At 35.7% G+C, this 27976-nt stretch overlaps 1 protein-coding gene across 1 annotated transcript; it reads left to right on the top strand.

Moving 5' to 3' along the window:
- Positions 1-550: 550 nt before the first annotated feature.
- LOC103041750 (alpha-2-macroglobulin-like protein 1) lies at positions 551-26133 on the top strand. The gene is made up of 34 exons (XM_022670912.2): positions 551-727; positions 1408-1564; positions 3029-3081; positions 3187-3207; positions 3614-3782; positions 4654-4738; positions 4840-4966; positions 5755-5869; positions 5962-6071; positions 6586-6756; positions 7420-7653; positions 8504-8567; positions 8834-8979; positions 10200-10349; positions 10529-10762; positions 10863-10941; positions 12195-12351; positions 12437-12662; positions 13847-13973; positions 14288-14409; positions 16468-16519; positions 16698-16781; positions 18095-18271; positions 18354-18435; positions 18696-18852; positions 19871-19945; positions 20037-20199; positions 21218-21411; positions 21655-21873; positions 23635-23753; positions 23957-24065; positions 24163-24228; positions 25211-25316; positions 25976-26133. Exons 1-34 carry the CDS (start codon positions 551-553, stop codon positions 26014-26016), a joined length of 4368 nt encoding a protein of 1455 aa, XP_022526633.2. The 3' UTR covers positions 26017-26133.
- The last annotated feature ends 1843 nt before the right edge of the window (positions 26134-27976 follow it).

Below are 27976 nucleotides of genomic sequence, written 5' to 3'. Positions count from 1 at the left end.
GCATGCCGTTTGGGTTTAGCTCCAATGCGAACCCATTGCTGCTTTTGCCCATATCTTTCCGCTGTACTCACATTAGGGATGTCCACATGATCTGCTGGTCCAGTTCTGTTCATCTCCACTGCTCGCTGCTCTGTTAAAAGGCTAATTTGAAAATTGTATGTTGGGTTTATTTATGTTGCCTTTGCCTTCTTAGAACAGTCTTTAAATATGATCTTATGTCTAGCAACCGACATGAACCATTTCTGTTTTACATTTGCATTTTACATTTATGTACATTTTCACAATTAATGAATTAGTTGTTAGACATGTTAGCCGGTGAGTTATTATTTTAAGAAATATCCACCCTGACTCATGTTTAGGTTTTAACTGGAAAACAAAGGAAGTGGGTAGACTTTCAGTGAAGGGTAATAACCACTAATTACTTTGACTCTATTAGCACAATGCTAGCTAAATAATGCCCATTCCTTTTGACTGTTATGGCATTTTTATTGTGCTTGTATCATGCTCCTTTCATTAATTAACACAGACTTTTTTTCTATTCAGAATTTACATGGTGTCTGTCACGTCCCAGGCAGTGGGGGGAACTACAGAGACCCTGTGTGCTCATGTCTACCCCGAGAGAAAGCTAGTGTCAGTAGTGGTGAGACTGCACACAGACGAGACCAGCTGGGATCTCCTGAAGCGGAGAGTCGCAGTTCAGGAGTTCTATGAGTGTGTGTCCTTCAAGGTCAGTTTGATCCATCTTCTGTGTGTAATAACATTTTAATTCTGTATTATTTTTTAACACACATTCGTGTAGCTAAAATTTGTGAGTGAGCTTTTATGGAGCTGCATTTTGTGTATCGGAAACAAACATGTATATCTTAATAAATCTGAGATATTTAAAGGGGTCATTTCTGTTTTTGTTTTTTTTTTAGGTGGTGAAAATGTAATAAAATAAATAAACATTAAAAAAAATCTGATCCATAAATTCCTATCTTATTGATTTAAACTTGAGAAAACTGAATTTGGGCCAAAGTTAAAACGTGTAGTAGATAAATCTGAATTGATGTATCAAAAATGTATGCATCCAAATTATTTAAATCTGAAAATGTCTGGATCGGAATTTTGATATTTTGAAACGTACATATTTATTTATTTATTTATTTCGTTACCTCATAAAAAAGTAAAAATTCAAATTTCAGAAATACAGTATTTAATATTTCACATTTATTGTAAGTCAAGTAAGTTTAAGTCAAGTAAATTTAATACATATACACAAAATGCAGACTCAGATTTAGGTGCATTAAACATTTCAGACATCAAAATTCATCTACTTCAACTGTCAACAATTCTGACTATGCGGCCCTACATACCTACTATGTTTCATGAATCTGATGTCATAATTTTTTTTTTAATTTGGTACAGGTTCCAGATGTGAACATAGAGACAGAGGCTTCTGTGGACATTCAGGTCAGTGGAAAGGGAATATTTCTGAACAAGACCACAAAAATCCTCATAACACCTCCAGTTCGCCTGACCATCATTCAAACAGATAAACCAATCTACAAACCTGGACAAACAGGTAACAACTTCAGCTACTTTAGCTCTGCCCTATTTTGCACTAGTAGTTCATTCAGTAGTTCATTCATCTACTGTTTACGTATCTTTTGCACTGCTGACTTTAAATTATTATATAACTGTGTATTTGCACTTTCTGTATGGCTGACATCAGTTATCCTCACTTTATGCACATCAACTGGTGTTCACTGTCTATTGTTCAACTGCACTACCTCCATTCTACATTACACACACACTAAAGACTGTACTTTTACATTGTACATTGTATTTTTTATTTGATTGTATTCATGTGTATCTTTATCTTTATATTTTATATATTTTATTTGTAACTTTGTGTATTATACCTGCTGCTGGATGTCTAGAATTTCCCCTCGGGGATCAATAATAGTATCTATCTAGCTACTGCACTCAAAAAACAATCCTGCCTCCACAGCTGTTCTATGTTACACAACGATTGTAGCTTTATTTCTATTGACTGATAATATAATTCATGTAAATGTGTAGATTTTTATGATTTTAGGGAAAAACAGAATCCAAGACAGGTTATTTTGCTGCTTAGTTTTCTTACACTGAAATGCTACCTGTTATGATAAAGGAACTAGTATTGGGTCCTCCTGAAATGAATGTGGATGTGATGCCACAAGCATTACCACTTACTGCACTGTTCACTGTGAATAATAATGCCTTCGTATAATGCGCTTCCGGTAAACACAAGATACTGTGGCTTGAGGAATGTAAAACGTAGGATCCCAAACATTTTAAAATATTTTGTTTGGCGTGCTCAGTTCTATCATGTTGATTGAATTAAATGTATGTGCAATATTTCTGCAAAATCCTAAACAAAATAAACACACAATATTGGGCTTTATTTGTTGTTTTCATTAGGCAAAGTTTAAAAGGTTTAATTTTAGGCAAAGTCTTCTCATTATAATGAGAAAAGATAACTGGGCTCAAGTCTCGTTAACTTTACTCAAGTTTATATGCAATGTTTCTATAAAATTCCAAACAAAATCAATACACAATATTGAATGATAATTTTTGGTAGAATCTTCTCAATTTAATAAGCAATATTTACAGGGATCAAGAATTGTTTTTAACAGTGCATGCCCACACAACTTCAGAAATTAAATGTGCCACCCATCTAGCATCGACTATCAGGCCATTATCACTTAAACTCCTAAAATATAGATGGCCTTGCCATGAGCATGCTGGCAAGATTTCAGCCTCACTCACATGATAACGCCTTATAAATTATACAGGTGTGGATTTTCCCAAGCTCTTCTCTGAGGTAACACAAATCACTATCAATTTACAGGACACTATCCCATCACTTTTGGTATGTGTCTGTGTTTACAGTAGCATTGCTGTGAAAAAAAAAAAAACAGACACTTCTTCCACAATTTATATTGTACTTAAAAGTCATATATTAACTTTCGGTTTGTATCTTATATCTTTTTTCCTTCCACAGTGAAAATCCGTATAGCCTCTCTGACATCCAGCTTTCAAACCTACGATCAGCAGGTATGAATATTCCAGTAATTACTTGAATACCTTAGTTTAGTATAAACTAAAATCAATAGATTTAGGGTTTTGATTTAATTTAAATATTTTTTCTCTCTGTTCCAGTTTCCAACAATAGAGATCCAGGTATGTTGCTCTATTGTACTTATATGTACCTTGATTCTATGATCCATCTTTATATCTTATCATTATCAAATGTATGTATTTGAATTTTGCTATTTTGAAAGATTTCTTTAGACAAATAACCTCACAAAAAAAGCATTGTCAAAATTCAAATGTCTGAAAAAATGTCAGTTTCCAAAAATAGAGCTCCAGGTATGGTTCTTTCAATTCTTAATTTGTAAATTTAGTGATTCTATGACCCATCTTTTTATTTTTTCATTTGATAATTTTTCATATATATATATATATATATATATAATGTATCATGTTATTAATATTGTGATAGAATAGCCCTTAATAGCTCTCTAGCCATGTTTTATTCTTTCAGTTAGAGAGATCTGCAGCTTGTATAATGCTTTTTTCCCCCTAGGACCCTAATTCCAACCGTATTGGTCAATGGTTAAATCAGTCCACGTTCAGTGGTATCTTGGACCTGTCATATCCCTTGAACTCAGAGGCTCAACATGGATTCTACATTATCACTGTCTGGAACGAGAGAAATGAACAAATCACACAAGACTTTGAAATCAATGAATATGGTCAGGATGCACATTATTCATATTTTCATAATTTTATGTCTAAAAATTATTTTTTTTTACTATGAATGATGTAGTAACTACTACATATTAAGTACGTAATATGTATTATTTTAAAGTATCTACTATTAATTATGTAACTATTCTAGATAATTCAGAATCTAGTGTATTCATTTTGTATCTACTATGAACTTCTATCTTCTACAAATTAAGTAACTATAATAAATGAATAAATCTCTATAAATTACTGAGTATCTACTATGAATCAATTAAATACCACAATTAAATACCACAAAGTATACAAAAATACTTTTGTAAAGTTGAACTCAATTATCAACTTAAGCTTTTTACTCAATTAAAAGTGTAAAAGTACTAAAGTATAAAGTAGGAGAAAAAATGCAATAATTACCATAATGCCATAATGACTATAATGTTAATGTTGCTGCCTATTCAAAGGTACCTATTTAAAATGAATGCATTTTAGTACAATGAGAACCTTAGTTGGGACATTTAACTTGAGATTTCAAGTATCTGCCATGGATCATCTTCATACTAGGCTACATACATCTGTTTATACTTCTCATCCAATCACAACCAAATTCACTCAACCTGAATAAAGAGATTTAACTTAATAGGGTTTTTTTTTTTAAGATGAGAAGCAGGAAAAAAAATGCTGATATTAAATTGGAGTAATGAGGCTATTGTAAAATGTAAGGAGTAGAAAGTTCAGATAATTGGGTAAAAATGTAAGGAGTAGAAGTAAAAAGTCATCTGAAAAATAATTACTTCAGTAAAGTATGTTTTTACGGAGGTTACTTGACACTTTTTATTAGCATCTTTAAAGTATTAACTAAATTGTTGGTTCCATATTCAGTGCTGCCAACGTTTGAGGTGATCGTCCAACTTCCTCCAGTCATAACCATTTTGGACACGGAGGCCACTCTGAAAGTCTGTGGAAAGTAAGCATTATTACAATCAGCGAGAATAACAGACCTGTGATGGCAGGAGATAAAACACATGCCAGTATTTCACACATAAATTTCTTTTACTCTGCCCACAGTTACACCTATGGGAAGCCAGTGAATGGGTCTGTGATAGCAGTCGTGTGCCGTAAACATTATGTGTGGTGGTGGTTTGGGTATGACAGCAAATCGAATTTAGACATCTGCAAAACGTATTCCATGACGGTCAGTGAACTTTTAGTCTAATTTTGGTATTTATTGAGGCTTGGTGGTCAATGTTAGAAACCACATATTTTTCTAATTTCCTACTTTGCAATTGTGTTTCAGGAGGACATTTTATTTATTTTTATTATAATTATTGTTTGTATTATACTTTATTTTTGATCGCTTATGACACCCAAACTTCTCAGATGCCTTGATAAATTAAAAACACAAACGTATGGATGCAGATTGATATTGGAATTTTATCCGTTTTGGCCAATAATGGCTTTTTTAGAATCATCACCATCTGACATGTCTAGATATTTTAAACTGATGTGTCATCTGACATATTTAGTGTATTCCAGACCAAGGGACACTGGCCACGCTACTTTAAAGGACCATTAAAAATCATTTTTCTGTGGTAACTCATAAAATTTTTAGGATGTATCATCAGATCCAATTAATCTTATCTCCTAACACTGGACTAATACTGTCAGCAACCATATATCTAGTTAAATACTCAAAATGTCTTTTAGCTTGTCTCTCTTTAACTTAGGACAGTCTTTTTTGTGATTTGAAAGACGCTTAAAGCAAATAAATTAAAACCATAAAAAAGCTATAAAATACGTCCAGTAATTGTTAGCATTGTTAGCATAGCTTCATCTTTTGAAAATAAAAGAGACTACCAAACGTGTTTTTACTCACTGACAGCTGATAAATCACATTATAATGATACAGTTACTTTAATAAATTCTTGGTTAATAAAATAAGGTAGTGTTTTACCCAAAACACTTGTGACCTTTTTTTCTCAGACTGATAAGGCGGGCTGCGGATCTGCCGTTTTAAATCTGGAAGAGTATGCACTGACTGCAACAGAGTATGAAGACGTTATTAACGTGGAAGCTCAACTGGAGGAAGCTGGCACTGGTAAGAGTTTCTCAGTATCTGTTTGTCTCAGTGAATGATAACATTTTCTAAACATTTGTTTATAATGTCTATGTTTTCCTGTTGCTCTGCAGGGGTGGTACTGAATGGGACTGGAAGCACAACTATCACAATTAATATGCTCAACATTAACTTTGAGGAGACACCGGCTTCCTTTAGGCTTGGGATGCCCTTCAATGGAAAGGTTGGTGCTTAAGCGTGGACACTTCAAACAGATTACGTTTGTAAAATGGTGTTAGTCGCAGAGGTTTACCCATTTTAAGAGGTTTTTACTCTTATTTTGTGTTCACATTCATCATCATCATGGTTCCACTTAGATTTGTTCTTTGCTCAGTAAAGTACAAATTGAACATTTTGTTGCCGTCCAATGAAAAACAAATATCTACAAAACAGCAACTTGGACACAGCAACTTTGGAGACCTTCTCCAAAAAAAAACCTTCTCAGGTTTCAATGGAAGGTTATTTCAGGCCATTTCAGAGAATTTCTATTAGTTCATTTAGCATGAAATTTTCAAACAGTGTAAGGGACAATTTGTGTTCAAACTGTGTAGTAAAATTTGTTTTTCACTGGACATCAGCAGTTTTAAAATTATTAATTCACTGTGCATTTATTAGATTGTATTGCAAAAAAACCCAACTAAATACTATATATTGTATTGCAAAGTTTGGTGTTTGATTTTGTTTTCCTGTTTGGTTAGATTAAAGTCACTGGACCAAACTCTGTTCCTGCAAAAGATGAACACGTGTATCTAATAGTGAGGTATGATGACGATAAAAATGTGACATGGACACTGGTCACAGATGCAAATGGTACCGCCCCCTTCTCTTTAAACACAGCTTTATGGGGATCAAAGTCAGTTTCTTTGGAGGTGAGTGAAGTCTATAAGTTTAGATTTTATTTTTATGTTTACAACAGTAAACAGAACTACATTTAACGTAAACTTACTGTATTTTTCGCACTATAAGGCACACTTAAAACCCTGAAGTGCAGCGTTATAAAGAAGTTTCAGTTTAGTTCTCCAGCACTAAGGCTGGAGAAGTATTAGCATTAGCGGCAAACCGTGCTAAGTGCTAGCTCTTTCGCTGTACAGAGGTGAATATTATCAGCCTGTAGCCTGTTGCTAACCCTGGCTAGCACTGCTGGAGCAGCATTATTTATTTAAGTCTGTAGCCTGCATGTTTACTGTGTTAAAACAAGCTATGCCAACAGGAAGACCTGCTGAATTAGAAGGATAACATGACGAAACCCCTGTTTCTTACTAGTGTTGCATAATGCGATTTATAATCTGGTGCGCCTTATGTACTGAGGTAGACCAGAAAATATAGGTACATTAAAAGTGCGCCTTACAGTGCAATAGTACATTTAGATTTAGTTTAGTTTGATTAATAATTATAAGCACTAATATAGCACTATAGTTTTGTATGTCCTATATTAGTGCAGTCCTATTATTAGCAAGAATAATTTAAAACTATTCTTATAACTGAAATATCTAAATATGGATTTTCTGTTATTCTTCTGTTTTCTTAAACAGGCTAAAAGCGATAAGTCAGTGGAGCAGTATGGGTATATGAGTGTACGCAAACCAACATACTTCAGTGCTTACCTCTGGGTCCAGCCCTTCTACTCCGAAAGCAATTGTTTCCTGGAGCTGCAGCCCTCTCCCAGGCCGTTCTACTGTAATAAACCTGCTGTGGTGAACGCTCGGTACATCATAAACAGCAATGTTTTAACCCAGTGCCAGAAGTCGATGACTTTCTTCTATATGGTACATTTAAAGTACACGTTTCCACATATTTTTTTCTAAATATTAATTCAAATGTGACACCGAAACACAGTTATGGCTAACAATGAATAACAAAATAGACAATTTGAATGTAATATATAACCAATTGGTACTTTTGCAGTGTGGGCAGTGTGCCAAGTCCTTTTGAAAAATAAAAACACTTCTCAATAAAAGTTGTCAGCAGAGGGAAGCACACAGTGGACCAACACCATCAGATGACATGTCTCTCCAAACCATCACTGATTGTGGAAACTTCACACTAGACCTCAAGCAGTTTGGACTATGTGTCTCTCCACTCTTCCTTCAGTCTCTGGTCCCTTGATTTATAAAAGAAATGTAAAATTTACTGATGATCTGTGATGGTTTGGAGAGCCAAGTCATGCTGGTGTTTATCCACTGTGTTAAATCAAGTCCTTCATGCTTCCAGAAGCACTTCATGCTTCCCTCTGCTGACAACTTTTATGGAGATGCAGATTTCATTTTCTAGCAGGACTTGGCACACTGCCCACACTGCCAACAGTACAAATTGGTCTTTTCTGAGATACTGATTGTTGGGCTTTTATTGGCTGTAAGCCATAATCATCAACAATAAATTAAATAAATGCTTAAAATAGACCACTCTATAATACATCTATGTAATACGTGAGTTTCACATTCTGAACTGAAATACTGAAACAAAGTAGCTTTTCAATGATATTCTAATCCATTAGTAAAAATGCAATGCATGTAATGCAAAATTAAGGTTTGAATAAATAAGGGCATCAAATTAACAGCTTAATAAAATCAGCATAAGTGTTGAGTCTCTGTTCCTATGTTGTACCTTTGTGTGCAGGTGATGTCCAAAGGCAGTATGGTTCAGTACGGACAGCTTTCAGCACCCATGAGAAAGGAAACAGGTCCATACAGCTCACCCAATTTCTACAATAAGAAATTATAGAGTTTTATGTGCTTGTTGTTACACATAGGTTTGGATATTGGATTTTGAGATAAACATGAAACTTATTCACAATATGATTTTTGCATATTTTGCATTTTTCTCAGAAGAATTTACATTTATGAGTCTAACTAGAATTGAAACTGCATATACTATATATTATCACTGCATTATTTCATTTAATTTGCTGTTATACTGGTGGTCTTAACTCATTCTCCTTCTTAATAGTAAACAAAGGAACACTGACGATTCAGCTGGAGCACGTGAAAAACATGGCTCCGTTTGCTCAGGTGGTCGTGTACACTATCCTTCCTAATGGGGAGGCCATGGCAGACAGCAGAGACTTTGCCGTTGATCTGTGCTTAACCAACCAGGTAAAACCCAATTTTCATAGTGCAAATCTGACTCATGTACATGTGTGTGCTTAATCTTGCCAATTAGGGTTTATTACTACTTACAGCAACTTGTTGATCTAAGAGAAGTTCACACTTTATCTCATTTATATATATATATATATATATATATATATATATATATATATATATATATATATATATATATATATATATATATATATATATATATATATAACTTATAAACAGTGGAAAGCATAATAATATGGGCTCTGTATTTGTTTTTTGGACATGTAAGTGCAGAAAATTCAGATTCACACAGAAATGTTGATCGAATTGAACGGCATTGAACTCCATTAACAGTCCAATTCTGTGAACCTCTGTATCAAGGCGTCCTTAAGACTGCAAAAAGCCATATTCCAATTTTTTTTATTTCCTAATTTTCTTCTTTTCTTTAAGTTTCTAGAAGTGTGCATTTTGCGACCTTTTAAGAAAACGCTCCATTTTAATCCAGCCTGGACTTGCTGAGCCACAACGAGTAGAATGGAGAGTAGAATGGCGAATTAGTTACTTTGAATCAGTCGGTTTGATTCAGAAAAGTTTGGTGCAAAAATCTGTTTTGTCGCAAATTTAGCTGAGAAAACTTGACCCCCCCTGGAAGTGTGTGGCGACCCCCTGGGACCCCCAGGTTAAGGTGCCCCTGGTTCAAAGCAACTATTTGTAAATTTGGGGGATTTTCCAAAATAGTGAGCTCTCTGGTGAGAACATGTATTTGCACAAAGCATGAGGAATATATTTTTTTATTGAATGTCAATGTAAATACATTGCTAAATTAATTTTTGTGTTTTCATGTACAACAAACCTACCAGACCACTCTGGAAGAAAACAGTTTTTTTTAGGGAGACTACATTTGATGTTACAGGGACCTTAAATTAATCAAAATATTTTGATTACTACAGCTTTGTCACTTTTTAACAATACATTGAGAGCTGAAGTTTTTTTTATAATTGCTTGTTTTTGCTTTGCCTAGTCTATCTTGTCATGTTTTTTCTCTTCATTTTTTTGCCCTTTTTTAAAAATGTTTCTATGTTTGTAGTATGTTTATGTGTATTGCTAAATAAAATAAAAATAAATAAATAAGTAAAAAAGGAGTACTACTGTTTTTTAATAATAAAAAAAGAAATCTTATGGACTGTTGCTTTATCAGTGCTTTAACTCTGGACTTTGCTTTGACTCTTCAGGTGTCTTTGATATTCCCTTCTCCTACGGAGCTCCCAGGAGGCCAGACTTCCTTGATTCTGAAAGCTCAGCCTGGGTCTCTTTGCTCTGTGAAGGCCATTGATCGAAGTTTGCTACTGCTGAAACCAGAGAAAGAGCTGGACATTGACTATGTATGCTCAGACTGAACTAATCTATAAATAAAAATAAATAAAAAATATTGTTTCTTAAAATGTGTCTACACTTCAGATAAAAACAATCTGATTTAAATCAGTCTATAATACAAGTTTTACAATAGTAGCAATATATAAAAAGGCCTGAGTGTGATCATACTGTATCAATCTGGTTGTAGGTCTTCAACTTGCTGCCTGTTCAGAAGTTATCAGGATACCCATACAACATTTACGATGAGGAACCAAATCCTTGCATTTCAAGACCCCCTATAAGACCACCTATAATAGGGATAGTGCCTCAACCCCTTCCAGAAGTAAGACCTGCACCAGTGGCTGCTGCACTGAGTCCAAGACTTAGAACCTCTTTCTTTCCTTATTACTCCAGCAGCACTGATGTGTTCAGCGTCTTTAAAGTAAGACATTGATTCTTTTGTGAACAAAAATATACTTGTTGAAGGTCTGTAGAACCAGCAATCTTAAAGCACTGTGACCATTTCTGCTTGTTCTTCTCAGAATATTGGGATCAAGATCTTAACCAATGCTGAAGTGAGGAAGCCTGTTGACTGCAGTGGACCTATATTTCTGGCCCGCCGTAAGTGATATCAAATTACAGCCTGTTTTTTTTAAATTATATATATATACATATATATATATGTATATATATATATATATATATATATATATATATATATATATATATATATATAATATGGGAACACCATTGTGTACATTGTATTTCACACAGTTATATCGTCAGAATTTCGGAAATTATGTATTATGATGTAGTGGACTAATTGTGGTATTCAGTTGAAGCCTATTTGAATTTACTGTGAAGCTTTTAGGGTATGATATATTTTTTTTTACAATTGTTTATGTTTGCCATGGATATGCAAGCTCTAAGTATTCTGTGTTATCTAATATTGTGGTTGAGTTATTGTTACATCATTTATTTTGTTACATTACTGTTATTTTATACAAAAACAGTGTTTGTTAAATTATTGTAGTTTCCAAAATAGACAAAAGTGTACAGTTTTTGTATAGTTCATGTTTGAAACTATTATAGGCCTATGTATCTGAATTTATCTAATTTAAATGTTAACACTCATTTTGTTTTAGTGGTATATTGATTTTTTCAACTTATTCTTACTATTTTGTCATATCACAAATAATATACAAAAAAAAAATCCCTTAAAAACAAACAAAAAAAATTTTGGGCCATATGACCCAAACTTTTAATAAATCAGTGCAGACAAGGTTAATACATTTGCACATGCAATTAATCTGGGAAACATTAACTCATAAAAAAATACGCAAATTACTCATTTCTAGATACTGGTGATGTATAAGTGGTTTTATTTAGCAATGTAAACACATATATTAGAAGGTAAAATACTTTTTATTCATGCTGAAATGTGGATATAATCTCATAAACCCACCTGAATCCCTGCACACGCTCACAAACATACACAACTGCTTCATATTTCCTCTCCTAAGCTTCCCTTTAATCACAATTACTAGATTTTTGTTATTATTTAAAGAATAAATATCAGAACTACATTGCAAATTATAAAACAATAAAACATCCATAGTCTAATAGGCAATAGACAAACCAATTATACTTGTCTCCCTCCTAAAATACAGCTTTTTAACCTAAAAATGAATTTATAATTTTATCAAGATTAATCACAGAACATAGTTTTGTCTTAAGAAGAATGACGAGTGTAATTAATCACAAAATAAATACAGAATAATATGGGATCAACCCAAATCATATTTTTTTAATTGAATGACACCACTAATAGGAATCTTTGTTAAAGTAAATGTTACATTTTTTTTTAACTAAAGCAGCTGTAGCCGCTATGGATGCACCTATGGAGTTCGGTGCTCCCATGCTTCTGGCCAGAGAAACAGCTGTGGCAGCTCCTGACGTGGCAGTTCAATCAGATCAAACGATTCGTACATACTTCCCAGAGACCTGGATCTGGGATCTTGTTCCAGTTGGGTACGTAAATGCTAGAGTTATTGCAGATTTCTATAAAACCTAAAGCAGCGTCACAATCATTGATCTTTTTTTTTTCAACAATCAGGAAATCGGGAATCATGGGGGTGAAGAAAACTGTTCCAGATACCATCACCACGTGGTCAGCCAGAGCATTTTGTATGTCTGCAGTAGGATTTGGAATTGCACCGAAGGCCGAGCTCACTACCTTCCAGCCCTTCTTTGTTAGCCTGACCCTGCCTTACTCTATCATCCGGGGGGAGGTGCTCCCACTTAAGGCCACCGTCTTCAACTACCTCAGCGGCTGCATTATGGTGAGGAGATGATTTTTACAGTAATCTAGTTTTGTACTAACCTGAAACACTCTTCAAATGTACCCTAAAATAGGACTGTGTTGAGTGCCACATTAACATAATCGACATTGTCAATTAAAGAAATATGCCAATTTGCATAACACGTGTCATCACATTGTAAAGACAGTGAATCACTTAAAATAGAGCATGTGTACCAAACCACACGCTACCACACTAATTAGTGTGTTGAAAATAATGCACCACCAGTAAAAGTGTGTATGTTTATGCAGTAATCATGTTTTTAGAGATGTGTGGTTTGGGACACGGCCCCTATATCCCTGTGTTAAAAATGAATGATGTTGAATATGTGGATATGTCACTGCAACCAGTAGCGGATTAAGGTGACTGGGGCCCCTAGGCTACACTTTGAATGCCTCATCCCATCCCAAACATTTCTCACACACACACACACACACACACACACACACACACACATATATACATAATACAGCAGATACATCATTAAACAGTAAATCTGGATGCTAATCAGAAACACACCAATCTCAAGTATCATTGTGAATCAGATCACGCTCCGAAACATACCTGTGTACCTCAATCAAAATAAAGCATACCTTGGCAACTGGCAGCAGCAGCTGCACAGTGAAATATTACTTCCCAAACCAACCAATCCTGAAATCACAAAGTGTTTATCATTAAAATGGGCCAATACGGGTTCAAATAATAATTAAAAAGAGATATTTAAATAAAATATAGCCAATGAGTGGGCTCTAATCATTGCATGGGGTCCAAGGTAGTTCTCTTCATTGTTATTCTGCTGTTTTACATATTTTCTGTTTACTTTAATACTTCAATGGAATGTGTATGAGTGAGAGAATAGCTTATACTAATACCATGGCCTGTTGCTATGGGCTGCAAATCATTAAAAAAAAGCATAAATCATGTTTTTGCAATACATTGAGGCACAAATTAATGTTGCCAATGGTTACTTTAACTACATATTACCCCGGTGATTACATAATACCAAGTTATTTCCATTTTGAGTGGTATGTGTGTTGTCTGGCCAGGGAATCAAACCCTGAACTGGCACAGGAGTGTTTGTACTGTACCCATTACAGTACAGAATAGAAAAGTCCTGTACTGTATCTGTACTGTATCTGTTTTTTAAGTTGTTGTTTATGCTAAAGGTGAAGGTGACGCTGGCCCACTCAGAGCAGTTTACAGCACAGCAGTGTGAGAGATGCATTTACACACGCTGTCTATGTGCTGATGAGAGCTGGACCTTCAAATGGACAGTTCAGGCTTCTGCTCTAGGTAAGCTCTGCGTGTCTGTTGTGAACCAAAGTTGAAGAAATTTAGTTTTTTTTTTTTTTTTTGTCAAACACATTTTCTGTAATGACAGTTACTTATACATATTTACATATAATATCATAGGTATGTTTTTTTCACCTCTATAAAGCTGGAACTGCCAAATAAAAAATATAATATTTTATATATATATATATATATATATATATATATATATATATATATATATATAATATTAAACAAAATATAAAATATATTGTATAAGTTTGTTTCTGTGTGAAACAAATTTGTGTATGTACAAATGTATGTGTATTTTCTAGGGACGTTGAGCTTTAATGTGAGTGCAGAAGCCCTGCAGACGAATGTGCTGTGTGGGAGTAGGTCGGTCACTGTGCCAGAGAAAGGACGCATGGACACTGTGGTGCAGACGCTGTTAGTGAAGGTCAGTTTCACTCCTTTCACAACTTCTCTTCAGCTGTTAACTGATCAGTTCACTGCACACTCACAACTTAACACTCAAAACCACATACGTACTCAAAACACACTCAAACCACACATTCACAACTGCAACTCACAAATACACATTGCTGACTTCGAATTTACAACTGTACACTGTACCTGTAACAACTGCACACAACTGGACAACTGCAACTGCTGCACATTTACAACTGCACACTCAAAAGCACAAACTCAAAGCTGCACACTCAAAACTGTGCATTTACAACTGTACCTTCACAATTTCATACATTGATACCACACATTCACAACTGCAAACTCACAAAATGTACACTGCTGGCATCACATTCACGACTGCACACTCACTGCCGCACATTCCAACTGCACACTCAAAATCACAAACTCAGACCTGGGCATTCGCAACTTTACCTTCACAAACTCACCTTCAACCACACATTTGCAACTGCAATCTCACAAATACACACTGCTGACTTCACGTTCATGGCTGCACACACACATCTGCACAGTAACCCCACAAACTCAAAACTGCACACTCACAACTGTACCTTCAAATTTTCACATTCAAACCACAATTTCCCAAATGCAGTCACAAATACATACTGCTGACATCTATACTCACAAATTACAAATACTTTACTACTGCTAACTATAATAAATAACACACTGCTGACTTTACATTCATGACTGCACACTTAAAACCACACATTTAAAACTGCGCATTCACAACAGTACTTTTGACACAATTTCACATTAACAGCTGCGCATTTATACCTGCACACTCATGACTGCATAATCATAGTGGGAGATTTACAATACTACTTTCTTTGGGGTGCACATCTTAGGATTCGGACACATAAATGTTTCCGGTATATCTATCCCAGGTCATCACATTCAAGATTTAAGATTTCTGATAGCTGGCTGAAAAGCTTCATGCTGATCATGCTCATCGACTATTTTGCTAACACTGCTCGGTGGTCCTGTCAGTGATGCTGGTCATCTTCTTTGGAAAAACAGCTATCTTTGTCAGTTTTCAGAAAATAAAATCATAAAATCTGATTAACAATAACAGTCACTTACAGCAGAGGTGTGCAGCGATGCCCTTCTAACCCTTCAGAGAAGGGGGGGACAATCAGTGCATGTAAATAATTACATCATTTTTAATCAGGAAATATATATCATAGTTATTGTAAGTGTATGGACTTATTTTATAAATTAACTAAAATAAAAAACAGCAACTAATTCAAACTAATTCAAAGTCCTATGTTGCTATAGGACTCTTATCTGACTGACAGTGGTACTGACCAATCAAGGCTTTTTAAAATGGCTTCTGCCATTCACGCAAGTGTCTGCATGGACCCTTCTCCTGATTTTGAGGAGGGTGTAGTAATGAATCTATTAGCAAAGTCGCAGGACAATCTAACCAATCAGATTCTTGATTTTCACTCCGGGGGCGGGTCCATGGCTGTCTGACCCCTTCTCAGCGCTGTGCTGAAGGGGTACACGTTGATTAGTCGTAAAACAGCGCGTATGCTGGATTATTTCAGCAGTTAGCTAACTATCAAGTAATTGCGACTGCAAATCAGACAGATATTGTGTCACATCATATTAAAAAGCCTTTTTTAAAGGCTGTTCTTCAATGTGAAACTAATTCACAGTAATAGGCTGCCTGACCGGTGAGTTTTTATGTGTACTTAATGTTTTGGCTGCTCTGGCGTACTGTCGTCATACAAATGAGCGATCTTTGTTGAACGCCTGTATATTAAGCATTCATTGCTGGGTCTTTTGTATATTTTTGTGTTTTGTAGCTGTGTTTGTGGGCTGTTTATGTGTATTAAGTTCATATAGCTCAGTCAAGACCGAGAATATGTAGTTATTGTAATGTTTATCTATATGTCGCTTGATGGGCGGCCAGGGGTGGTTTGCAGAAGGGGTAAGTTACCCACTATAGTCACTGCTCGCCACTGACTTAAAGTAACTTGTTTTATGGGTGTTGTGAAACTTACTGTCTCTCTGTAAATACCAGGCAGAGGGAACTAAGCAGACCAACACTTACAACGAGCTGCTCTGCATGACAGGTCAGAAGCTCTCCCCTCACTTTGTCACACTGAACAAATTGTGTTTTGATTTAATTGTATTTAAATGTATAAAATGGTCATGATAAATTCTCAGGGTTAAATCGTTAATCTCTCTCTTGCTTCTCTCTTTTTTTTCTCTCTCTCTCTCTCTCTCTCTCTCTCTCTCTCTATGCTGCAGGTGCCGCTGTTGAGAAGACCATCTCACTGCAGCTGCCCACTGAGTATGTGCAGGGTTCTGATACAGCATCAGTCTCAGTACTGGGTAAGCCTGCAGGGATGTAGTGGGGGTTAAACACTCACAAACACAATTTACGTAAGTGCCACACAATGTAACATTAGGGCCAAACTCATATTGTGACTTCTCGTGGGGGAAGGTGAAAAGGGGGCTATGAGAAATCAAAGGCAACATGGTTGTACAAGAAACCAAAGAAACCTTGTTCCTTAATACTTATAATTACGACAACCATTTTAATGTGTAATTTCAATGTTTTATGGTAATTATATATTTTTTACACCACAGGCATACGAAAATCTCTAGTAGTACCACATTTTTCTCACTATAAGGCACACTATTAGTAAACATCTATTTTCATACAAGGCACACTGGATTATAAGGCACATTCTGAGACACAAGAAAGGAACAGGGGTGTCACCATGTTTTCCTTCTAATTCAGCAGTAAGCTAAGTGAACAAAACTGTAATTCTTAAAAAAACATTTTATTTTAAAGTCAAAAAGCGCTGGATGTTAATCTACACAGATTTCTCTTCTGAAAACTTTTTAAAAAGTTTATTTGGATGAGTAAAGCGCTTTCATTTATTTACAGTAAGCTTAGATTTCCAGGTTTCCACTAAAGCTGGGTGCAGCAGCATTAGTATTAGCATCTAACCACTAGCACTAGGGCAATATAGCTTCGTATAGTTCGTCCCATGTAGCTTGTTTTAACATGGTAAACACACAGGCTAATGGTTATAATACTCACTTCTGAACAGCGAAAGAGCTAGTGCTTAGCACGGTTAGCAGAAAAGAGCTAGCGCTTAGCGCTGGTCCAGTCTCTGTGCTGGAAAACTAAACTGAAACTCCTGTATAACATTGTACTTCAGTAGAGTGGCTTTACTGCTCCTTACAACCTGACTGGATAAAATTCATATATAAGACACACCAGATTTTTGGGAACATTAAAGGACTTTAAGTTTGAAAAATACTGTACATCTCATTTTTTACCTTTCCAAAAATTAATGGAAAAATGTAATAAAAAACTGATTTCAGCTCCCACAGAGGAATAATAATCAATTGCTGTATCAACTGCCCTTTTTCCACAGGGAAGGATTACACTCGAAAACAAAGGGTAGAGGTACAAATTAGAAATAGGGTTGGGTTTACCTGAACTTTATCTAAAGAAGGAGTTTGGTGAAACCAAACTTGTATCAGCCAGTCGTGCTCAATAGGTGTAAAAAATGTAACTGTATCAGTGGTTTATTAGAGTTTATATTTTGAAAAGCAAAAAACACAGAAGACTCCACTACCTGCATGTCGCATAGAGCCGCTTGCTCAGGAACTCCATCTCCTCTCCACAGGAGATCTGATGGGCCGTGCGCTGAAGAACCTCCAGAGTCTGCTGGCCATGCCGTACGGCTGTGGAGAACAGAACATGCTGCTCTTCGCTCCCAACATCTTTATCCTTCTGTACCTGGAGAGCAGTGGTCAGCTCACACCTGAGATCAGAAGCAAAGCCACCACTTTCCTAGTGAGCGGTGAGGAAGATCTATCAGACCAGGACTATCCTCATATGTCTTGGTGTTAGTCTGTGTTAATAACCTTTATTGTATTTGACAGGCTACCAGAGAGAGCTGACCTACAAGCATGATGATGGATCTTACAGTGCTTTTGGAATGTCTGACCCATCAGGCAACACCTGGTTAGTGAATAAAACTTCAATTTGAAGTCTGATTTAAGCTCAAGGCTGGACAGAAAGCATCTGCTTTAACAGATTATTTGATTCGCTGTTCAGGATCAAATGACATTGATTACTTCCATCCATCCATCCATCCATCCATCCATCCATCCATCCCTAGTGAAAACATAGGCCAGATATAGTTTGACATATTCAGTTTTTAATCATACAACTACCTGGTATTTCTTTTTGTCATGAATGTTCTTCTTGTTTGTGTTGTGCAGGCTGACTGCGTTTGTGATGAAGTCTTTCAGTAGCGCAATGAAATACATTTTTGTAGATCAGCAGTACGTGGACAAGGCCAAGGACTGGCTGGGGCTGCAGCAGCAGGAAAACGGCTGCTTCGCCTCAGTGGGTCAGCTCTTCCACAGCGACATGAAGGTTAGTAACATGCTGTCTGTATGTATAATAGCTGGGTTTGGTACAGTGATTGTATAATATGATCGTTGTATTGTATGATAAATTATTTGATTGACAAACTTTTTAAACTGCTGCGCCATTAAAAAATTTTGTTTCTAAACTGAAAGCAGAAGCATTTCTGAGTGGAGTAGGGATAAAATATTGTGTTTAATGGTACCAGTGTGCTGGAACGACCATCCCTGTTAAGCCTAATATATTCATTCTAAAAACTTTGGTGTCTGGTCGCTTTTTGTTCTTCTTAGTACTTAAGCCACAAGTACAGCCTCTGAAAGAAGATCCGGCTCAGTTTCACTGAACGCAAGCAGCTGGTGGAGCAATGGAGACTTCAGAAGGGGAAATTCAGAGCTCAGTAGATCATTCACTCCTAGTAAAAACAAAAAAACGAAGCAGTGAAGTTTCTGACTGAGAGCTCTCTGTCTCTCTCTCTGACTGAACATACCTTGGAATTGGATTGCTCTGAAAGGAGACCACATCACACCCACCCAGTTGAAATGATCTTCCGCATCCTCGGTGCAATTACCCATTCTCACCAGAGAGGGCCCTAAATCTTACTCCAAAACTTACAGACATAATTTTTAAATGGAGTAGCAACATTTCATGTTACGTCTAAAACATGGTTAATTAAATCATTTAGTACATGCCTTTTGTGTGTTTCGAGCTGCATGAGGTGTACTTTTCCTGTCACTGTGATAGCAAAGACACACTGACACAAACTGAATCCAGCTGTGCCGAGGGGTTGCTAAAACAGATTTTACTGTTAATCGTTGTCCTTACTGTTTTTTTTTTTTCACATTTCACAATTTTATTGTGAAAGGATTTTTTTATTTTACACAGAATTTCCAGTAAAATATATAAATTGCTGTGCACCGTGTACATTATGTCATTTTATCTGTTGTTCTTCTTCTTATGATAAGTATTACTATTATTAATAGTAACAGCACTAAATTAATCTTACTCTTACTACCTCTCACAACCACAGGGAGGCGTTTCTGATGAGCTGACTCTTACAGCATATATAACGGCTGCAATGTTGGAATTAGGCACTCCAGTTTCTGTGAGTAAACAGAAATATACTTCATATATTTTGGTCCTCTGCCTTTATGGTCAAAAACAATGCTTAAGATTTAATATGTTTGGTGTGTCAGGATCCTGTGGTGGAGAAGAGTCTCACATGCCTGAAAAGCAACTTTACTCAGCTCAACTCCACCTACAGCATTGCACTACTCTCCTACGCCTTCACTCTGGCTGAAGACCATCAAATGAGGCTTGAGAGCCTCAATATCTTGGACGAACAGGCCATAGTGACAGGTTAGATTCATTTAATATTGTGTACAGCTACTATTTATTAAAGCCTGAGGCCTTTAGATCTCACTGGTCTAATTGCTTAGGAATATAACTTTTCTTTTACTCATATTTTATAAATGACAGTGAATATTAAATAATGATATAGTGTTTTATATATACAGTTCTGTGACCACTTAAAAGTGACGAGTTTCTTTGATTTGATAAAATTGAAAACCGCTACAATATAATCAAGAGAAAGATGGATTATCACAAACCATCAAAACAAGATGATGTGCTTGAATTTTCACCAGGAGTGGCATAAAATTATCCAAAAGCAGTGTGTCAGACTGGCGGAGGAGAACATGCCAAGAAAACCAGGGTTATTCCACTAAATATTGATTTCTGACTTCTTAAAACTTTATAATATGAACTTGTTTTCTTTTCATTGTTTGAGGTCCGAAAGCTCTGCATCTTTTTTTGTTATTTCAGACATTTTTCCTTTTTTTTTTTTTTTTGCAAATAAATGCTCTAAATTACTATTTTTATTCGCAATTTGGGAGAAATGTTGTCCATAGTTTATAGAATAAAACAGCAATGTTCATTTTATTCAGGCATATACCTATAAATAGCAAAATCAGTAGATATTATTCGGAAACTGAAGTGGTCCCTTAATGTTTTCCAGAGCTGTATATATTTCCCCAGTATTGCAATATATAAAGTCATAACTCATTGCCATTACACAAACCTAATATTCTGTTGTCAGATATCACTTTTTGTTTACTCAGATTATATGAATATAATAGTGTTTGTTCAAAAAATATATATCACAATATATTGTCTTGCTTCTAGTTTCACAGTGTCTTAAATACTAGCTCCTGTATCATAATACACATCATATCACAAGGTTTCACCAGGTTTCAGCCAATAGACAGCTCTAGTCTGCAGTGCTGGGGCCATTATTGAGGGGCCATTATTGAGTGTTGATGTTTATTCAATGCTTGTTAACAGAAATCTAATGATATACGCTGGTTGTCTCTTTTAGCCGGTGGGCGACACTGGAGTAGACTGAATGATGGGAAGACGCTGGACTCTCTGGAGGTGGAGATGACATCGTATGTACTTCTGGCTATACTCTCTGGACCCCAGCTGCAGGGGTTTGACCTGGGCTACTGTGCTAGCATCGTCCGCTGGCTGGCCCAGCAGCAGAATGCTTTTGGAGGCTTTGCATCTACACAGGTGTGGTCTTCCTTCATCCATCATGTCCTATACTTGTTTTCCCTTCGTTCATCATGAGAAATGAGAAAATGTATTATTTTGTAGTAAAAGGGGTAATTTACTTAAATAAAAAAAATATCTAATCTCTATAGTGCAAATTTAGATAAAAATGAACAATCTCTGACCCCAGATCCACTTGATCAGCTGAGACATGCTTGGAATCTGACATGTCAAGTTTATCTCATTCTCTTTCTCTCTGAGCAGGACACTGTAGTAGCTCTTCAAGCTCTGGCAAAGTACAGCGCCGTCACCTATAGCCCTGCGGGCACCACTGTAGTCACTGTGACCGGACCCTCTGGCAATACGTTAACCACCTTTACAGTCAACCAAAGCAACAGACTGCTGGTGCAGGAGTCCAGCCTGCAGCAGACATCTGGAAACTACAGTATCAGGGCAGAAGGAAATGGCTGTGTGTTGGTGCAGGTCAGTTACTCTGAATCAGTGGAGTCCGATTCACAGTCATCCAAGCTTTACTTTTCCACTATTAAACAAGCTTGCTTCGAATTTGTACACATGTGTCACAAAAAAAGATTAAGAGGTTCTGATGGCATAGTTATATTAAACCATTTAAAGTCTTTTATAAATTGTAAATTATTCTTGGATTTTTAAAATTTGGGCACTCTGATGATTTTCATTTATAAATTATTGGTTGCTTGTTTCAAAAAAGCAATTTCAGTTACTTATATCATATAGCAGACGAACACAGTGATATTTGAGAAATTAGGCAAGTGCATACATTAAATTAACATTTAGTATTAACATTTAGATTCTCCTTTTGCAAAAATAACAGCTTCTAATCGCTTCATATAGCTTCCAATAAAAGTCTGGCTTCTGGTTGAAGGCATTTTTGATCATTGTTCTTTACAAACATCTGCAGTTTAGTCAAGTTTGATGGTTTTCGAGCATTGGACAGCCCGCTTTAAATCACACTACAGATTTTCAATAATATTCAGGTTTGGGGACTGAGATGATCATTCTTGTACGTTCTACTTGTTCTTTTGCTTGAATGCTTTAGTAGATTTTGAGCAGAGTTTAGGGTCTTGTTATAGTGTCTTATTGCATAATGCAGCCCTGTCGCAACTTCAACTTTGTCCCTGATTTTTGAACACTGTTCTCAAGAATCTGCTGATATTGACTGTAATCCGCCCAACCCTCAACTTTAACAAGATTCCCAGAACCTTCACTGGCTGCACAGCCCCACAACATGATGGAATCACAATCAAATTTTTGAAGTGTATTGGAGCGCTGAGTTAATTTTCCGCCATGCATACCACCCTCAAAATAATTCAATTTAAAGTTTTATCAGTTTCATCAGTACACAGCACCTTATTCAAAAAAGAAGCTGGCTTGTCCAAAAGTGCTTAAGCATACCTCAAGCGACTCTGTTTGTGGCGTGTACGAAGATACAGTTTCTTCTTGTGCAAAGTGTGCTGAATAGATGAACGATGCACAGGGACTCCATCTGCAGCAAGATGATGATGTAGGCCTTTGGAGCTCTGGAGGTCCGTGGGTTGACTATGACTGTTCTCACCATCCCTCTCCTCTGCTTATCTGAGATTTTTCTTGCCCTGCCACTTCGGGCCTTAACTAAAACTGTGCCTGTGATCTTCCATTTCCTTACTTTGTTTCTCACAATGGAGGGTGAGAGGGGTCAATGAGCTTACTATGCAAATATTGTGTTCCAATAATAAGTGTATACAAATCAATAAAATGATGAAGGTGCCCAAATGTATGCACCTGCCAAATTTGTTTAAATCTTCTTCTTCTTCTTCTTCTTCTTCTTCTTCTTCTTCTTCTTCTTCTTCTTATTATTATTATTATTATTATTATTATTATTATTATTATTATAACTTAATTTCACTTCTATATGATATATTTAACTCAAATTGCTGATCTGAATGATTTATAAAGGAAAATCATGAAAATTATCAGGGGTCCCCAAACTTTTCATACCACTGTATAAGTATAATATATGATTTATTTATTTATTATTTTTTTATTTTAAGCTTGGTAAGTAGGCCTATACTTTCTTAACATCTCAACTTTCTTTATCATCACTTTCATAAGTCCTAAAATACAGCCCTGTGGCACTCCACAAAATAAGTCATAATTTAATAGTTTCTTCTTTAGAATTAACAACTGAATCATAAACCGCTAAAACTCCTATGTGTTTTTTTTTTACAGTTCACTTTGAACTACAACATCCCTCCTCCAGCTAACTACTTGTCCTTTAATATCTTCGCCAATATATCTGCAAAATGCAGCGACCTGATCCCATCTGCGGAACTGTCTGTAACTGTCCGGTGAGTTATACTGCTAAATTGTCATTATTGATATTTTTATGATGTAAATTAGCCAATTTCAAGTGTTTTTTTTTGTGTTAACTTAGTGTACATTCTAGTGTATACTCTAAATTATTATACTTCCTCCTGATTTTTTGCACAGAATCATCTTAAAAATGCTATTCAGTTGGCTGTTGCTGTTATTTCTATTATTTCTACCGCAGGTACAATGGGAATAGGGTAGAGACCAACATGGTGATCATTGAAGTCAGACTGCTGTCTGGGTTCAGGCTGGATGAGAAGTCCCTGTTCTTGTCTAATGATACTTCAGCGGTAGGTCTTCAGCTGTTGCCTTTTACCTCATTTAGGTTCCCAGTATGCTGCACTGTGTGTTTTCATGTATATATGCTGTATGTATCTGTTTTTACAGCTGAATGAAGGTGCTATCAAACGGGTGGATCAGAAGCAGGACACTGTCTTCATCTACCTGGATGGAGTAAGTGGAACTATTTTATTTTTTTCTTCTAATAATTTTGAAGACACTCTTCTTTTAATTCTTAATTCTTCTCAGTGATTTGCCAAATAAACCAGTTCATGTTTATTTTCTGCAGAGAGTCATATTCAATTGGCAGTACTTCTCTATAGGGACTAGAAAAGCTGTGTTTACACTTGCACATGCATGTCAGCAGTGGGTATAAAATAAAGTAGCTACATGAATTCATTAGAAGGAAGTCTACAAACTTTTGGACTAATAGTTTCTGTCACATGTATCTGGCCTATTGTTTAGGGGAGATGTATATGTATGATTGTTTAATTCTAAATAATGTTTTAATGCAATTTTAAAATATGAATAGAATAGATTTGAGCTTCTGTCAGAAAAGTGCAAAGTTTATGTTGCAGTAATTTTCATATTTTGCCATATTAAATATATGTTTATTTTTTTTTGCAACTTGTTTAATATAAAACTGCACATAAGTTTGATGGAGGCAGCTTGCTCTCTTTTTATAGTACTGCTCCTGTTTGGGAATATCTTCCAATTTAAAGCGGCAGTCCGTATTATTGCTTCTAAACTGAAAGCAGAAGCATTTCTGAGTGGAGAAAAACATTGTGTTTAATGGTACCAGTGCGCTAAAAACTGGGGTGTGGGGTTTCTTTTGCGGGAGTTCTTCTGGCCACGTTATGCGTTTTTATGTAATTACGTCACACGTACAGCAGGATCCAGAGGATCCAGCTCAGTTTTACTGAATGTGACTTGCTGGTGGAGCAATGGAGACTTCAGAAGGGGAAACTTGGATTTATACGCTCTGAAAGGAGACCGCATCACACCTGGCCAGTTTAAAATCATTCCTCCGCATGTTCGCTGCAATTACCAATTCTCACCAGAGAGGGCCCTAAATCCCAAAACTTTAAGTTGTTATGTAAGAATTATAATTAAGAAATGCTCATATACTTACATATGATTTTTTGTTTTGTTTCAGCTGACTAGAGGGGAGTTTAAGACATACCATCTGGTCATCCTGCAGCAAACAGTCGTGCAGAAACTGAAACCAGCTGTCATAAAGGTGTATGACTACTACCAGACCAGTAAGAACTGATCCGTTTTTTTATAATGGCATTAAAAACTGGGAGAATATTAAGGGTTTGAACACACTTGAGTTTGACATGAGTTTCTAGTTAGATAAAGTGTTTCAAATAGTGTCATTTTTCATGTACTAAAGGAAACACTCGAATTATGCAACACTATATACTATACCTTTGTATACTACACTAAACTACAGTTACAGTAACAACATAAGGACTGTCCTGAAGAGGATGTCAAGAAATAGTTCCTTTAAACAATATACAGTAACTTAAAGACCACCCAAATATATGAATGTTGTTTGGACACAGAGTGGCTGCAACAATCAACAAGCAACAATCTTTCTAAACAAAAGCACAACTGATCACATAGGATTCTGCTTCGCTGAAATAAAAATCTGCAGCCAAATCGGTCCTCAAGGCATGGTTGACCCTCCTGCTCTAATAGTTGGCATATAAAGGCCATATCTGGAGTGGACTTCAAAATTCACAAAAACGTAATGCAAATATCTATATAGTTATTGTAACATATTAGAAATAATGCACAGGTCCTCAGTATAATATGATTACTGGTTGAAGGTTAAAATATAAATTGTAATTTTAAATATATATTTTTGTCTCTGTGTCTCTCTGTCTCTCTCTCTCTCTCTCTCTCTCTCTCTCAGGTGACGTGGCGGTTGCTGATTACACCTGGCCTTGTAACTGACTATACAGCTAAAACACAGCTGCTTCTGAGAGTCAAGAATAAGAGCAGATGTTGCTCTTCTACTAAAGTGTGTTCTGAAATCTGAAATCTAAAATAAATAAATCAAATTTGGTAGCATTTCTGTCTCTCATTCCTGACCATAATATAGTTGTTTAGATGAATGCAATGAATATGATTATATGACTGTAGCACTGCTCAAAAATGTTTAGGAGAACATGCAGTTAGAATTTACTCTCATGTTATAGTTGAGGTCAAGCAGTCAAAACATGTTAGAAGTTCGATTTTTTAGTTTTACAATTAAGCTTTAAAGCTAATGTAGCTAACAAGTAACTGAAGCTTATTTACACCAATTAGCATTCCACATGAAAAAGGAAGTTCGTGTGCATGTATTTATTTATATTTGTTATGAAGATTGGTTGAGAACTGATGCTGGAGATACAGGCAGATAATTTGTTTAACAGATTTATAACTAGTGTTTAAGCTATTTTTAAAAAATATATATGTCTTTAATGGTATAACATTTGATATTGATCTGTGTTGAGGATTTTTTTTCAATGTAAAAATTCCCAAATAGTAATTCCAGAGCCGGTTTATGGAGAATCAACCCGCTTACTATTCCCCTTGTTATATCACAAAATGACCACAAACTGCTCGATTATTTTGCTCTATTTTTTTGAGCTGAGCGGCTGGAGAACTGATGCTGGATTTATAGTCAGCACACTTTTAAAAAGCTTTGCAAACAATTACTGCGATACTAAAATCGGATATTGTTCTGTGTTGAAAAAAGTTAAGTATAAAAATGACCGAACATTAATAATCCATGATTTTGCTCAAATGCTCCATATGCAGAGATATTCCTGCTAAAAATGCAACTCAAGAACAGCGGGTCATCCAGAAAAAAAACTATGCTGGTCAAGAGCTAATTAACAAGCTATCCTACCAGTTTAGGGTATGTTTTTTTTTTTTTTTTTTTAATTACCAGCTGGACTTAACAAAGGATGACACAGTGCATTGAAAAAGTATTTGCCCCCTAAACATTTTTGTTTTGCTTTTTTAACATACTTACATTTTTTTAGGTGAACACATTTAATATTAGAAGATAACATGAGTAAATACTAAAAGCAGTTTTTAAATGATAATTTCGTTTATTAAAGGAAAAAGAAAACTATTCAAACCACCTGGTCCCATGTAAAAAAAAGTATTTGCCCATAAACTTTATAACTTAGTTGTGCCACCCTTGTCAGCAATAACTGCAATCAAGAGTTTGCGATTAGTGGCAAATCCTTTTTTACATAGCTTGTGTACAACAGTTGGCATCCCACATGGAAAAGATAGATAGATATCTGACATATTTAAATACAAGGTTTGTCTGTTGTACTAAACCATTTAATATTGTTTATGTGTTTCAGTGTAAAAATTCCCAAATAGCATTTCCAGCGCCGGTTTATGGAGAATCTACCCTCTTCTTATTCCCCTTGTTATATTACACTTTAATATCATGTTAAGATAACATGAGTAAATAGTAAAAGCAGTTTTTAAATAATAATTTCATTTATGAATGGGAAAAGTCTATTCAAACCAACCTGGTCCCATGTGTCTGTGTAAATCTGTGGACTGTGGCCTCTGTACTAAATGTCTGTACTGGTGTGTGTGGCTCTTCAGCATTTCTCCACAGTGACCAAGACCACATTAGCGCTAACATGCTCACTGCAATCAGGTGTGGTCTAATCAGAGAGACAAATTCGGACACAAAAAGAGTGCATTGTAGTCTAAAATGATTATTAAAATATAATATATAAACAGTTTATAAATATTCTACAAAGATTTTTTTGTTATACTTCATTGCTTATACTTTGTGATCTTTTCAAACCCCTTGCTGCTGTTACACTGAATTTCCACACTGGGAGACAAATAAAGGATAGTTTTATTAATTTACCCTTTTGTCCACTAGGTGGCAATG

The sequence above is a fragment of the Astyanax mexicanus genome, chromosome 12 (genome assembly GCF_023375975.1).
Source record: "Astyanax mexicanus isolate ESR-SI-001 chromosome 12, AstMex3_surface, whole genome shotgun sequence".
Classification (NCBI taxonomy): Eukaryota; Metazoa; Chordata; class Actinopteri; order Characiformes; family Acestrorhamphidae; genus Astyanax; species Astyanax mexicanus.
This window is presented reverse-complemented; position numbering and strand designations above follow the sequence as displayed.